General features: G+C 43.6%; 1 protein-coding gene across 1 annotated transcript in view; it reads right to left on the bottom strand.

Annotated features, from left to right (window-relative positions):
- Nucleotides 1-919: 919 nt before the first annotated feature.
- Gpr139 (G protein-coupled receptor 139) overlaps nt 920-16,414 on the bottom strand; it is a 44,804-nt gene continuing 29,309 nt past the window's right edge. The window contains exon 2 of the mRNA XM_008843867.1: nt 920-2,096. Within this exon, the coding sequence (XP_008842089.1) occupies nt 1,162-2,096 (935 nt within the window). The 3' untranslated portion in view covers nt 920-1,161. The remainder of the gene's footprint in view (nt 2,097-16,414) is intronic.

Raw genomic sequence — 16,414 nt, 5'->3', positions numbered from 1 at the left:
GTGTGAAGGATCACAGCTTCAGTGATAACTGGCATCACCTATTGAATCACTTACATCAAAGGACAGGTCAGCGGTTGGCACATCCCTCTCTCTGTCAATTGTGTCTGTATTTGGGAGTCTTATGGGAATACCAATTATGGTAGGATCTAGAAAACCCCTTTCATACTCAAACTACAATTCCTGATCCCTTGAATATCACATTCAGTTAGGAAGCCACTTCAAATTAAACAATTTTGTGAGGGCTTCAGCAAGCAGCGGGGCAGGGTTAGCAACTTGACGCATAAATGGCTTCTCTGGGAAGCGTGTGTAGTGTGACAATAAGAAGTGATTTTAAATACAGGGATCATACACAGTGGACACAGGGGTGGCCTGAAACAATGGCAAGAGTGGGCTTGTTTTTTTGTTTTTCTGGGCTCAAGAACTCCTCCATTCCTCTGCACACCAGGCAGGGTCTTTGTTTTGGAGGAAATAGATAAAATCTATACATTATGGCAAATAGAAAACTGTGCCACAGACCCTCAGGTCTAAAGGTCATAGTGATGCTAGTTTGGAGCTTCCCCAATAGATGCTCCAATCACGGTTTGAATGGGATTCAACCCTTCTCTTCCCCCATGCTGTCATTCTGCAGCTTGCATTGCTAGGGTCACTTGGAGGCCACAATCCTCTTTAGGTCAAAGGGCACCTTGGAAGAAAATCCCAAACTGGTCAGTCCTGTTAGTTGCTGGAAATGGTACAGGGAAGTGATGGATGGCCTTAACTCTTGGAAGAAGTGCGGCTCAGCTACACACTACGGTGGCTTAGTGTATCACAACATGAGTGGTTGGTTCCCATTGGCTGTAGATGGTACCAGTGCTATTTCTCTACTGTGGTCTTTACTGGTCAAAAGATGATGCCGTTTGTAACCTCCAATGGCATCTTCAAACTGGTAGGAACTTTGGCTGTCAATGTGATTTTGTGAAAATAAGTGCACAAAGAAAAACAAGATCCATGCTTTCCTTTCTTCTCTTCTATCTCTTCTCGTCTCCCAGTCTGAAAGCTTCTCAGTATGTGGAGATAGGAAATCAGATTAGCACTTTTCAGGAGAGCTTTTCAGCCATAGGATGGGACACCTTCCCATCTAGAAATGGATTACACAGAGGCACGAGTGCCAGACCTATGGGGTCATGGGGATACTTTTATAGGTTTTCCGTTTCTGTCATACTGGTATACCAGCATCTTGATACAGTGTGAGTTTGCTGGTGAGATCCAGGGGCTACTGGTTATGGAAAAGTTATGATTAGTGTAGAACTGTACAGGTTGCTTCTGGCACTTGAAGAAGGCCTTGAGTGTGGCAGCTGCCATAGAGCGGAACCGCTTGCTGATGAAGCAGTAGAGGAAGAAGTTGATGGCTGTGTTCAGAAGGGCCAGCATGTTGGCGACGTCCAACATGATGTGGACCAGCCAGGGGTTCTGAATGGGTGCCCCGTAGAGGTGGTAGAGAATCATGATGATACGGGGGGCCCAGAGGGTGGCGAAGATGGAGGTGATGGTGAACAAGATGGCGGTGGTTTTCCCTGTGGAATAGCCACGGAGACGAAAATTACTCTTCCTCCTGAGCTTGTACACAATAATTGAGTTTAATATGAAAAAGATAGAGCAGGGCACCAAGTACACGGTGAAGCAGTGGATCCAAACAAGGACATGATGCATGGAGGTGCTGATATAATCTTCAGTCCAGATGTTGGGCCACCAGTAGTAGGGGATGCTGGTCAGGAAGCAGGTGATATAAACACTCACAATGACTTTCCGGGTCCGGGCTGGGTAGGACACCGTATGGTATTTAAGTGGGTGACAGACGGCAATATACCTGTCAACAGTTAAGGGAACCGTAATCCAAATGGATGTGTGGATGGATGAGAACTCCAGTACTTCTATGATCTTGTCAGGGATTGGAGGCATCTGCATGTTCAAAATGAAGTCTTCTAACAAAAAGTCGACAAACACAATGAAAAAGAGGACCAAGATGTCAGCAGCAGCAAGTGCCAGGAGATAGTTGTAGGAGGACTTCTGCCTTCTTGCCACCAGTTGAGAGAGGATGATCACTGTCAAGATATTTGCTGTGGAGAGAAAAGAGGCAGTGTTATCCATGAAGCAAGATGACTGTTGACCTGCTAGGAAGGTCTTGGGTGTATGCATTCTGGAACACATTAATAGAAGTCAAGGATCGAACCAGTGTTTCTGAATGACACTTTGCATCACAAATCAGCCCTCAAATAAACAGCTGTATGCAATTTTAACACTATACTAATGTCACAGTCTCATGATGCTGCTGTTATTCTACTTTAGGGGTGAAACTGGGGCCCCTGAGAGTACAAACACTCAGTCTCATATAGTTGCAAGTCAAGGTGACAGGAACCAAACCTAGATCTTTGATCCCAGCATTGTGCTTTTTCTTTTGTCTGACCGACTACACGGAGAGTAAGGGTGTGATGCTCAGTGTTGATGGTCAATGTGACAAGATGTCTAATCATCTACGAGTCAAGCTTCTGGGTGTATCTGTGAGGAAGATCTTGATTGGATTAATCGGGGTGTGAAGACCCACCCTAAAAGTGGGTGGCACTTTTCCTGGGATAGGGCCCTGGACTGAAGGTCAGCTAAACACAAGGATTCAACTTTCTCTACTTCTAGACAGTGGATGCAATGTGACTGGCCACTTCATGCCCCTGCTGCCATGACTCCCCTCCACAACAGACTGTCTCCTGGAACTGTGAGCCAGAATACACACTTCCTTCCAAAAGTTGCTTTTGTCAGGGTATTTTATCACAGCAAGAAGGCAAGTAAGTAATACAATGGCTTAGGATGCTTTTCCTCCAAGGAGGCTGAGCTGTATCATTTGCTATTTTTGTGGCATTGTACCAGGAGGTTTTTTTTTTTTTTGTTGTTGTTGTTACACAAGAGTCCTGCCATTGAGCTATATCCTCAGCAGCACAACTGCTTAAGAACCTTTTTAGAACTTAGATGCTAGGTCTTTTCCTTTTTAAGTGGATTTGGGTTTGAAGAAAAAGAGGGGACCATCACATTAATTTTAAAAAGAATTATAATGATTTTTGGAACAAGTGATCTACGTACATAGTGCATAATTAAAAATAATCATAGAGAAGTATAAATTTCTTCTCCATTTCTGTTCTCTAAGTGTTCCAGTTCTTTTCCCTCAGGGAAATCACAGCTGAAAATAATTGGTATGTATATACATCCATAGATCTTGTATGTATATGATTTTTGTACAAGCAGTAGCAAAGTATTCTTGTTCTTTGGGTCGTACTGGTGTTGAAAATGCACACACACAATTTCTGAGCAGTTTCATAAACAAGTATCTCCAGGAATAAGATAGATTTAGAAAGTCATTAGAGAATCAGTCCAAAGCAAAATTCCAGTGGGTAATATCTGGAAGTTATTATAGATAACATTAATTCTCATTCATTCTTACAACAACCCTGAACATTGTTAATCTTGTTTGCAAATGAGGGTCTCAGAGGACTTACATCTTTTGTTTGAGGTCCATTGACAAAGTCAGAATGTGGTCTCTCTCCCTCTCCTTCCCTTTCTTTTCCTACTTCCTCCATCCCTCTCCCTCCCCTTCTTTCCTCCCTCCTTTCCCTCCTCTTCCTTCTCCTCCCACTTCTCATTTCTCAGTAGCCATTTAAAGTATTACCTGAGACTGGGGTGGTGGTGCACATCTATAATCCTAGCACGTGGGAGACTGACACAAGAGGATTGCCAGGAACTCAGGGCTACTCAGAGCTATGTAACAAGACCCTGTGCCCAAACCAAACCAAACCATACAATAGTTCATACATAGAAACCTCTTACAGTAAACACCCCCCACACCCTGGTGTGCTTGTCACTCAATTTAAAGGAATTTGAATATTTTTCTATATTTGTTCAGCCTCTTTTAAAAAAGGAATAACTCCAAAGACAGAGGTGAAGTTTGTCTTCAAATAGTTCCAGTGACAGTTTTCCCTACTCTCTTTCTCTCTAGAGGCAACTAGAGTTCGTGCTCAGGGCTGGGTTTGTGTGCTCTCGCTCTTCCATACTGTCCCTCTTCCATACCATCCGGAATTTGAATATTTTTCTATATTTGTTCAGCCTCTTTTAAAAAAGGAATAACTCCAAAGACAGAGGTGAAGTTTGTCTTCAAATAGTTCCAGTGACAGTTTTCCCTACTCTCTTTCTCTCTAGAGGCAACTAGAGTTCGTGCTCAGGGCTGGGTTTGTGTGCTCTCGCTCTTCCATACTGTCCCTCTTCCATACCATCCCTCCCCTCCCCTCCCTTCCCATCCCCTCCCCCTACCCCTCCCCTGTCCCCTCCCCTCCCTCCTCTCCTCCCCTTCTTCCTCCTCCTCCTCCCCTTCTTCCTTCTCCTCCCCCTTCTCCTCTTCCTCCTCCTCCTCCCCTTCTTCCTCTTTCTCTTCCTCCTCTTTCTCTTCCTCTTCCTCTTCTTTATTTCTTTTCTCTCTTTTCTCTTCCATTCCATTTTCTCCTTTTGTTATTGAGCATTATGTTTTTGAGACCTAGTCATGCCAATATTTGGAGATCTAGTTTATTCATTTTAACAACTACATAGCATTGTATGAACTTCCACAATTTATTTACATATAAATTACATATATTATTAAATTAAATTCATTAAATCAGCTCTCTATATGTGGTACTTTTGAATTCATTCCGAGATTTTGCCATTATGAGCACTATAGTTCATACCTCTATATGATTGTCCCTAAGAAGTATTTCCATGTGAGTTTTCTGAGTAGCACACATGGAAGTGCATTATGTTATAGAATGTGTGTGGAACAGTTGCTTTTCTTCTTGTGGTAACCAAATACCTGAGAAGAAGTACCTAAAGGGAGGAAAGAGTTATTACAGCTCATAGTTTAAGGCATAGCAGTGGGAGCATGAGGCTGCAGGTCACATTGTGTCTGCAGTCAGGAATCAGAGAAGGGACAGGATTCGGGGCCAGGCTATCAAACCTAGAGGCCTGCTCCCAGTGACTCACTTTCTGGAGCAAGGCTCTACTTCCTAAAGATTCTATAATCTTCTAACACAGGATCACAGTCTGGGGACCAAGTGTTGAACACATGAGCCTGTGAGGAACATTTCACATTCAAATCATCACAGTGTGTATCTTCTAGATACTGAGTTAACTGTCAAGTGCTTTACTAGTTTATACTCTCGACAGCAGGATGTGAGGCCTCTAGGTCGGCTGTTCCACATGCTGGTCCTGCCAGTTCTGTTTTAGTTTGTGTATTCTTGCTCTTACCTCAAACACTGGGAGATAACAGAGTGCTGGGAGATAACAGAGTCAAGCTTCAAGTCTGGAACTAAGGTTCATTTGTAGATTTGTGTATAATATTGATAGTTATTGCAAGGGGGCAGGAATCTACTCTGTTGGGCATTGTGCTGGGTAGCTTCAGTTGTCAACTTGACACTCTTGAAAAGAGTTGGAATCTCAACTGAGGAATCTCCTCCACTGGATTGGTCTGTGGCAAGTCTGTGGGGGCATTTTCTTGACTGCTAATTGATGTGGGGAGGGGTCCCAGCCCACTGTGGGTGGAGCCATCCTTGGGCAGGTGGGTTTAGGCTGTATAAGAAAGGTAGCTGAGCAAGCCAGGGGAAGCAAGCCAGCAAGCTTCTGTGGTCACTGTTTCAGTCCTGCCTCTAGGTTCCTGCCCTGAGTTCCTGTCTTGGCTTCCCTCAATGATGGTCCATAATGTATAAGATGGAATAAACCATTTCCTCCTCAAAATTGGTTTTGCTCAGTGTTTTATTACAGCAACAGAAAGCAAAGTAGAACAGGTATGTACAACTGTACCCAACAGGGAGCAAAAGTGAGTAATATACTCCTTGAAGCAGCCACATCAGAAAACACCACTATTAAAACAAAGTGATTTGTACTTGTAACCCTGACACTTCCAAAATTTGTTCATTCAGCATTTTTTTTAATGAACTCAAGTGTTAGAAAGAGATGGTAAATGAAGTAGACATTGCCTTAACACAACTTGGAGTTTATTAGGAGGAAAAACATTAACCAAAGAACTGTAGAAGAAAATACATAACTTCAAGCTACAGGGTTATGTGTTAAGAAGGAGTTGTGGGAAGTAGTAACCAGAAAACGCTTTGATGCTCAGGCGGAGATGGAGGGACAAACAAGGAGGGAATCAGGCAACCCTGTGGGAGAAGAAGGCATTTCAAGCAGAGGAAACAGTGTGTGCAAAGGCCCAGCAGTGGGAATGCATGGAGCATTGGATTTATTAAGGCAGAGAACACTTATATTGATTTGTGCTTGCTCTGTAAGCATTTCTCCACCAAACAGCTCTCTTTTATTAAACAGCCTTCCTGTGTTCTCTCAGAAACATTTCAAAATGTTTTATTCATTCAGAAATCTTTTCACCAAGTATTTAGCACCTACATTTGCAGGCAAAGATCCATGCGAGCTGAAGGTGGATGCAAACTGGTGTTGCACAGTCAGGGTCTCCAATCAGAATATAGAAAACAGTGTGTAACTGGCTAAAAACTCAAGAGACAGACGAGAGTGCACACAGTGAGCATAGAGAAGCTAGTGTGCAGACACAGACCAAAAGGCAAAGGTCTTGAAGAGGGTCTGGGTTGAAGGTTTGGCTTACCTTGACTTAATCACGCACAATCAGAACTTCCTGGAAATCAGGCCGTACATGAAGTCTGTAGTTCCCTGTTGCATGGATGGCATGCAGGGAGTGGCCCAAGACTGTGGGGCCTGGAGCTGGGAAACCCTGGGGGTTCAGTCCTAGCTTTGTAACTTGCTTGTTCTGAGATTTGGGGTAAGTTTATTCACTTACTCGGTGCCTCAGTTTCCTTCCTTATTAAGTGGAGTTAATAAGAGTGTGTAATTCATGAGGTGGTTCTGAGATTAAAGAATAAGTAGGTGAATTGTCACAAAGGGTAGAATAGTGCCCTGGACACTGTGAGTAAGTGGTGATTGCGTGATCCTGACATCCATTCAACAGATATTGATAGGGTGTTTAGTATGCTAGAGATCATATGAGGTACTGAAGACATGGGGCTGGCATGTCATGGGGATGACTGTGAGAGAGGAAGACTAAATAAACGAGCACATAAATTAATGCATGACAATGCACAAGAGAACTCAGATCACTACACCACACAGAATAAAGCCAAGGAATGAGAGACACAGATGGAGGAGGTACTTTCAGATCGGAAGTGACATCTGAGCTTAGTCAAAGGTGAGAAGAAAGGGTTTACCATGACAGAAAAGGATTCCAGGTGATGAGAATGCCAAGTGCAAAGGCCTTGGGTGGGAACGAGCTTGGCATGTTCAACAAACAACAACAACAACAAAAAATGAGGATAGTCTTCCATTTTATAGGTGAAAAAACTGAGGCTTGGATGTTTAGGTCAATTGTCTGAAGTCACAAATCAAAGAAGTGAGGATGCTAGAAAGAGATCCTAGCTCTGTGTGACTCTATGCCACATCAAATTCTGCTTTATTTCCTTCCTTCCTCCTTCCTTCCTTCCTTCCTTCCTTCCTTCCTTCCTTCCTTCCTTCCTTCCTTCCTTCCCTCCCTCCCTCCCTCCGTCCCTGCTTCCCTTCCTCCCTTCCCTTCTTCCTTTTCTCCCTTCCTTCCTTTCTTGGATGCAGTATGGTATATGTGGTGCATACATGTAAGTGTGCAGGTGTGTGCCGGTGTGAGCATGTGGGGAAGCCAGAGCAGGACACCAGGTGTCCTCTGTTGTCGCTCTCTGTCCTATTGCCTTGAGACAGGGTCTCTCACTGAGCTAGAAGCTTGCCCTTTCAACCATGTTGGCTGGCCAGCGAGGCCTCAGGGTCTGTCTACCTCTGTCCCACCCCCGGGGTTACAGGTATCTGCAGCTATGTCTGGCTCTTTAAAAATATGCGTGCTGGAGATTTGAACTCAGGCTCTCATGTTTACAGAGCAAGAATTCTTACCCATTGAATCATCTCCTCTGCCTCTGATTTGCTTACTTTTGTTCGAAGGATAAGGATAGTCAAAGAAAATCCTGTCATTTCTCACGACTCTTTTTTTTTTTTTTTCTCTTTGAACATGCCCACATTTCCTCTTTGTGGCCTCCACACTTACCTGGAGGCAGTTCTTACCCAGCTGAACCTCGTTTCAAGCATGGTTCTAAAAATTTTCAAAATTGAAACTGTAAAAATATTCTAGCCCCACCTAATGAGCGGTTTAAGTCAAGGAAGTCATCAAAACTATACAAAATTGCTAGGTATTCATGTTTGACATTTCCTGGAGTTTCTGGTAATTGTCTCTCTTAAGAAACTACTCCATAGACAGCAAGTTTCCCATTTCCTTTGTATGAGTTGGTCTCCCCCACCCCAGGCTAACATCAGGAACACTTAGGAGAGCTTGGGTGAGCCAGGGGAAGCCAGAGGAGACTGTGATTTTCTAGGAAATTGACACGAAGGTGGAGGTTTGAGTCTTATGACTTGACGTTTGCTGTAACTCCTCATTTGAGAAAATCTTTTCATTCCCACAGTAGCATGCTTTTCCACTAGGGAAAGCAGTGCTGACAGGGTTGGTGTGCATTTGCAAGAGGTGAATGAGCTAAGATACCATTGCCTGAAATTGCATTTCATAGCTTTTCTCTAAAACGAATTGGCCTGGGGACTCCATGGCTGGGGAAGCCCAACCAAACCTACCCAAGCCAGTCTGAGAAACTCCACAGTCAGAATGCCAAAGCCTCTTAAACAGCAAATCTATTCTGCCCTGGTACTGTTGGACAGGCTTAAGCTCCCAGGGAACAGAAAGCCTGTGCTTTAAGATTGCAGAGCTTCTTGGAGATATTCCTGGGCGAATTAATTTCTGTTTTTTTCAGCTTGCTGCCTCAACTTGAGAAGATTTGGGGAGTGCAGAACACTGATTGGGAATTCTGAGTTCACATCTCTCAGTTATATTAGATTTCTCAGTTTTTATATTTGATAATTAATATCGCAAAAGGCAAAAGTAATGCACAGTTCTACAAAAAGTAAATATTATTCCAGTGCATAATAGTAGCTCACTTTTATTGACCATTCACCATACCTTCATATCATCTCCTTTAACCTAACTACCATGTGTGGTCAGTAGTATGATTTGAGAGCTGTGAGGTTCAAAGAAGTCAAGTCCCTTGTTGACGTCATACAGCTAAAAAGTGGTGAGCCAGGAGATCGTACCAGACTTTTTATCTCTTGAGTTTATACATGTAACCAACACATTAGAAACTAGAAGAGGGAAAGAGGGAGATGATTTGGTGGGTAAGAGCACTTGCTGCACGAGCATGAAGATCTGAGTTCAGGTCCTCAGCATCCATGTAAAAAGCCAGATGTGGCTGTGTGTGTCTGGAACTCCAGTACTGGGGGAGGGAAGGGAGGCAGACAGGAGGATTGCTGGGGCTTGCTGGCCACCAGCCTAGCCAGAAAATGGTGATCTCTACAGTTTAGTGAGAGACCTTGTCTCAAGGGAATAAGGTAGAGTGCCATACAGGAGAACCCCATGTCCTCTTCTAACCACTGTGTGTGTGTAGATGTGTACCTGTACATGATACGTACATACATAAACCACACATACATGCACACTCACGAAATGGAAGAAGAAATTAAGCAAAGTCTTTCAACACCGTATCATCCCAGTAATATGGTAGCTAGTCTTGCAGATGGTCTGCAATACCACATCTCCTGGTACTCTTGCCCATATGGGAGAATCCTAGCTTTGGGATGGTGCTGGTCCTGTGATGGTGTCAAGAAGGCACTGTACGCCTAGGTCATAAAGGGCCTTTGGAACACCTGCTTTTGGACCATAACTCCTTTTTCCAACCTAACTTTTATTCTGTGATCTTCATGCTACTTGGAGAGGTCATGTGTCACTCAGAGTGAGAGGCTCAGCTAACCTCCTTCCATTGATGGTGAGGAGCGAGCTGCCAACTTTGATGCTGCGTTCCACGAAGCCCCAGATGACGGCAGTCCCACATACTACTTGGATGCACTGCCTGAAATCCAAAACCAAACCTACCCAATGGAGCCGCAGCAGCCTACAAACCATGACACATCATCATAAATCATTGCTTTCAGCTTCCGTGTCTTGGGGTGTTTTTTTTTTTTATGTTGCAATAGAGATAAATGGAGCAGGTGTTTATTAGCCTCTCTAGGATGTTTATACCTATGATAATAACATAGTTATTAATAATGATCAGCACCATAAGATGGGATTGCACAGGACTACCATTGTTCAAATCAAAGTTTTTTACTTAGAGATAAGTCATAGATTTTTATTTTTTCTCCATGTCAATAATGCCTATGAAATATTTTTCTAATTCTGGACATAATTTACTATCACTACTTGGGGAGATCATCACAGAGCTTCCCTAAGAATGTCTATGTATTTCTGTAGGGTAAATTCCCCCACATAGAAATGCTGGTTTAAAGAGTAATACATTTTTCTTCCCTTCTTTTTTCCAACCTTTCATCTCTGTCTCCTTTTGCCTCGCTCTTAAAGGCAGCTAAGAGACTTTGTAAGAAGGAAAAAAACCCCAGCCAATATTTAGAAGAAGACTACGTTAGACACTAAGAAGAACTTTTTGATGGCTGATTACGTGAAGAAAAGTAGAACTGTCCCATTCATGTAGCTCTGAAACGTTAGAAAGAATTGCTCATCTGGGCTAATTAAATTCCTGATCTAACCTTTTGCAAATCCTGTTTCTCTGCATCCGAAATTACAGTCCTGTGAATTTCCAGAAAGGGAGCGTTTTCCTCTTTCTATTGCCATTCTCTGGACCTAAATGTGACTTAATCCACAACCCCCAGTTTGTCTATCTTTTGTATCAGGAATGCCAGCCCTCATGTCATGCTGGCCCTTGGCATTGTGAACTATTTTATGGTGTGATTACCTACTCCTCAGGATCCCGAAGTTCAGATTCTTAGGAAGGGCAATTAGCCTTCTGGATGGGGGGTTGGCAATGACCTGACTTAGATACAGTGCAGAGTGCAGAAGGAACTGAGTGATGGGCTGTCACCCTCCTCCTCCTGTTCCTCCTCTTCCTCCTCCTCCCCCTCCTCCTTCTCCTCCTCCTCCTCCTCCTTACTGATACCTGTGCTCTCAGACTCTTGGGATATGAGAAGGAGTAAGAAAAACAAGATTCTGATGACACTTGGTTTACAGTGTTTTGGCCTCTGTGGATGGTGCTGGGATGTTTCTAGGGGTTTCTATACTGAGCTCTGAGGGGAAGAGGAGCAGGGCAAGAGCTCCCTAGGACAGTTGTATAATTTTTTTTTTTTTTGTTTTTTTTTTTGTTTTTTTTTTGTCTTTTTGAGACAGGGTCCCTTTGTAGCCCCAGCTGGCCTGTAACTCCCTATATAGATCAGGCTGGCCTCAGTCTCACAGAGAGACAGGGTCTCCCTGTAGCTCCAGCTGTCCTGGAACTCACTATGTAGACCAGGCCAACCTTGAGCTCACAGAGCTCTGCCTGCCTCTGCCTCCTGAGTGCTGGGATTAAAGGCATGTGCCACCACGCCCAGCCTATCATCTTTTATCTCTTGTCTCAGATGCTGCCAGCTGGCCAGTGGCCATCGTTGTTTCCCATGATTCCACTTGCCCCATGTCAGGAACTCTGTAAAATGGAGCATTCTGCTGTTGGTTATAAGGAGCATAAAACCTCACCCCATGGGAAGGATAACTTTGAGGGATGCCTTAGGGCCCTAGAAAGACCTGAAGGATCTTTTGGCCTGTTCCCTCTTTGCAGGAACAATATCTCTCAAATATCAGAGTATCTAAGAGCCTATTTAGCTTGGCCAAGAGTCTCTAGGAGCAGATGTCTCAGAATCAAATCCCAAGAGAAGAGTTTCTCTAATGCTTAGCAAGTGACCTGTACTTTGGGCCCTCAGTTTCACATCTGTGAGATGGGCATCATAGCAAACAAGGCCATCTAGATTGTTGTGAGATTGCATGAAATAAAAATCTACAATATGTAGCATTTCCTGGCATAGGGTGAACACTCAGAAATCAGCTTTTTAAAACCTGGTCAGTTGGTATCAGTTAACAATTATTGAGGCTAGACTCTGTGCTAGATGAAGAGATGAGTCGGAGAGAGTTAAAGCTCTCAAGAAAACTCAGAGAGCAGGGTGTCATGGAGTACACCTATAATCCCAGCACTCAGGAGGGAAGAACATTGTGAGTTTGAAGCCAGCCTGAGCTACATAATGAGCTCAGGGTTAGCCTAGGCAAATGGCAATACTCTGTCTTGAACTACGTAACCAACCAACTAACCAACTGATTGAGCAACCATGCAAACAATCCTAGGAAAGATTCTGGTTTCCCTCGTAGCTCATTGCTTCTAATCACACTTTTCAGCTGTAGCTGCGTACAAACTCTATCCCATTTTCCTTCTGTCTTTGGTGGAGGACACTGATCATTAACTGCAGAATTATGACCGTAAGAGTCATCACTGGGTACCAATTCAATTATCTCTTGCATTCTCTGAAGTAACATTTGTTCTTTAAAATTTTTAGTTCCTAAGTCTGGCATGGTGGCACACTCCTTTGATCTCTGAGTTTGAGACCAGCCTGGTCTACACAGAGAGTTCCAGGCAAGCTGAAGCTACAGAGCAAATCTGTCTCAAACAACAACAACGACGACGACGATGACGACGATGATGACAACGACGACAATGACGTTCCCAGAGAGAAGGTATTGGCAACGCATGGCTGTTGGGAAGTGAGCGTCAGTTTTCTCCAAGGATGTGGCCCCTGAGAGGCCACCCATGCTCCAGTAGATGGTCCTACAGCCATACACACATAGGCAGCAACAAGTGGACTCTTTTTTATTTATTTTTAATGAAAGCACTTGAAGTTGGGAGTGAAAAGTGGTGGGGGGATAGAGGAGGAATTGAAGAGGAGGAAATGGAAAGTGGATTTGACGCATTATATGAATGCATGAAATTCTCAATATAATGCAAAAAATTAGTTCCTGTTTTGCTAGATCAGTTTTCCTTGTCACTCACTATTATGCTCTTTTCTATTATTTCTTTGTGAGCACATTGTGTATACACTTATATATTAGTCACGCTTTAACTTGTGAGTGGATTCTTTTCCAAAGCAATGTTTCTACTATCTCTATTTCCATTTTTATATTTAAAAAGTTTCATCTGGGGCTGGAGAGATGGCTCAGAGGTTAAGAACACTGGTTGTTCTTGCAGAAGACCTGGGTTCAAATCCCACACCCACATGGCAGCTAACAACAGTCTGTAACTCCAGTCCCAGGGGATCCGACAGCCTCTTCTGACCTCTGCAGGCATTGCATGACACGGGTGCACTTACCTACATGCAGGCAATACATGCATACACATAAAAAAAAGTTTCATCTGACATCTGTGGCTAGGCTCAGTAGGACAGGGATGAATTGGTGATGTCTGCTGTGCTAGATAGCTTTACTTGTCATCTTGACACACAGGTAGAGGAAGCCATATGTGAGGAATTTCCTACGTTGGATTGGCCTGTGGCCATGTCTGTGGGGCATTTTCTTGGTTTTTGAGTGATGTGGGAGGGTGGGCAGTGCACTGTGGGTGGTGTCACCTCTGGGCAGGTTGTCCTGTGTTGTATAAGAAAGCAAGTTGAGTGTGGGCCAAGGGAACAAGCCAGTAAGCAGCATTCCTCCACGGTCTGTGCTTCAGCTCCTGCCTCTAGGCTCCTGCCCTGAGTTCCTACCTTGGGCTCCCTCAGTGATGAACTGTGACCAGGGAGATATGAGCCAAATAAACTCTTTTCTCCCCAAGTTGGTATTGGTCAGGATGTTTTGTCACAGCAATTGAAAGCAAACTAGAACATCTGCCAAGGGTAAGCAGGTGCTGTGGGTTTGTCCTGCAGATATTTAGTGCTGAATCCACGATGTAGCTATCCTCTGTGATTCGCTCCCAGAAATTAACAAAGCAGTGGTTTTCAGTATAGACTAGACTGGTAACTCTCCCTGTCCTGATGGATAGTCACCAAGAGCAAAGATGACTGCTGTCCTGGGGCTGGCTGACTCAGGGTGATGGAACAATGAGTCAGCATCCGTCCTGGAGTCAGCCCTGCCAATCAATTGACCTTCTCATGACAGCAGAATTGGTTTTGGCTTTTTGACCAGGGGCAACTTCCTTAGGTAACCATGGAAACCCTAGATCTTTATCATGAAACCACATTCAAGTTATCCAACAGACTCAAAAGCTTCCAAGCTATCTGTCCCAGTGCAGAAATTCCTTTTCTTATAACTACTCTCTATTGAGGACCTACTATGTGTTGGAGGCTTGCTATAGATGAGATGATTTTGTGAGATTTGCTGATGAACATTTAAAAAATATTTTCTTTGTTATTTTTATTTTATGTGTATGAGTGTATTTCCTGCATGTGTGTAAGTGCACCTATGTCATGCAGTGCTTGGGGAGGTCAGGAGAAGGCATTGGATCCCCTGGAACTGGAATTACAGATGATTATTAGCCATCATGTGGGTGCTGGGATTCAAACCCAGGTCCTCAGCAAGAGCAGATAGTGCTCTTAACTGCTGATCCATCTCTCCAGCCCCTGATGAACATTTTTACTTTAGAAGCTACACACATAGTTTAGAGGCATGATAGGAACATTATTTTTCCATGTAGATCAATGACAAATGCCTGCTTACAAAATAAGCACAGTTTATTTTAAAAGTGAACCGATAAAAGGGAAACTCTAAAGAGATATCTGTGCAGGTAGAATGCAGGTTTCTGGTCTCTATTTTCCAATGAGGAAAACTGATAATCAGAGAGAAGAGGCCACCTGTCCAAGATAGCACAGCTGGTAAACTGAAGAAGCATCTTGCAAACACTTGATGGTGCCACTCTGGGTCAAGTTCTATACAAAGTGATGGATGCAGCTCCACTTTCTCAGCTCTGGGAGTTTGTCACTAAGACAGATGGGGCAGGACTTTACAGGAATGAGTCTTGGGCTGGCAGGTGGTTTTCCAGCAATCACTGAGTGGGATAGTTACCAGAATGATCAGGATACTTAAAACGAAAAATGTACATTTTAGAGTCTGGAGGATCTGGGTTGGTTTCCCAAACCTGCATTTTTCTAACTGGCATTCTTGGTCAAGTGGTATAAGTGCAATGAACTTGACATACTTTGCCAGCAAATGAGAGTAAGGATTGTTCTTGGTTCAAAGGTCTGCTTTGAGGATTAAAGGCGTGCATGCACATACAACTGAGCTGGAGCCTGTCTCAAGGAAATCTTTAATAAGCAGTTATGGTCATCACATTCACCTTTCAAGACTGGGTTTTCTAAGGAGGAAATTGAATTACATAAGATACTGTGAGCAGGAAGGACTGCTGGTGATTATAGAGCTACCCTTCTTCTGGTCTCTTTCTCAGGGACAGGGCAGCTTGCTCTAGAAAAAAAGCTACCTGACTCAAGACTCAAATTCAGTCAATGCAACTTCTGGAATGCATCAGGAGATTCTTCTCTGCCTAACTGAGGTATGCCGTAGTCCCCCAGTGTCCTGAGAAAGTCATGTCCTTCTTATGACCTCTGTTACTATATCTGTAAACAGCCAGTTAGTAGGAGAGCACTATCCATCATGATAGCGTTGTAGCCCATATCTGTGGAGCACAAGTTGGGGGTTTAACACGAGCTGGGGTTTAACAAGCCGACAGGAAAAAGAGTGAATGTTATGGCCCAAAGAGGTCAAGAGGCAGGAACATGAAGATCCTCACCATGACCTCAGAGCAGCTAGCATCTACCGAGTGCTTACTATGTGTCAAGCACTAGGATCCCTTCTTCACATATGATGTTTATAATATGGCATGCTATCTAATATTATAATATCTATTTGTATATATGGCTTGTCTCATTATACTACCAAATACCTATTATAAGCAGCTTAAAGGAAGAAGGATTTATTTTGGCTCATGGTTTCAGAGGACTTAGTTCATTATGTCAGGGAACATGTGGTGGAATGGCAGGCCAGGAAACAGAGATTGAGACAAGCAGCAGCCAGGGATAACACACCCCAGGGAAACTCTTCCAGTGACCTGCTTCCTCTAGCTTTGTTAAGTTTCCAGAACCTCCCCAAATATCACCAGTAGCTGGGGGTGAAGTGTTCAGAACATGAGCTAATGGGAATGTTGCATATTCAAACAATAACACCAGTATGAAGGGCTCCTGTCTTGTGATGGCTTCAGTTACCATCTGAATTTGGATTATTGGCTGGGCTAGTCATATGCAGTACAATCACATATTGAAATGTTGTGTGGTGAAAGCAAACACAGCTCCCAGTCAGACCTGACATTGTGAAGGAAAACAGCCAAGACTCCGTGTGGTATGTTGTTTTGCTAAGAGAGGATGCTCTGTGGGTTAGATGTATTAATGCATT

This window comes from Nannospalax galili, unplaced genomic scaffold (assembly GCF_000622305.1).
Source record: "Nannospalax galili isolate Female #2095 unplaced genomic scaffold, S.galili_v1.0 scaffold381, whole genome shotgun sequence".
In the NCBI taxonomy this organism is placed as follows: domain Eukaryota; kingdom Metazoa; phylum Chordata; class Mammalia; order Rodentia; family Spalacidae; genus Nannospalax; species Nannospalax galili.
This window is presented reverse-complemented; position numbering and strand designations above follow the sequence as displayed.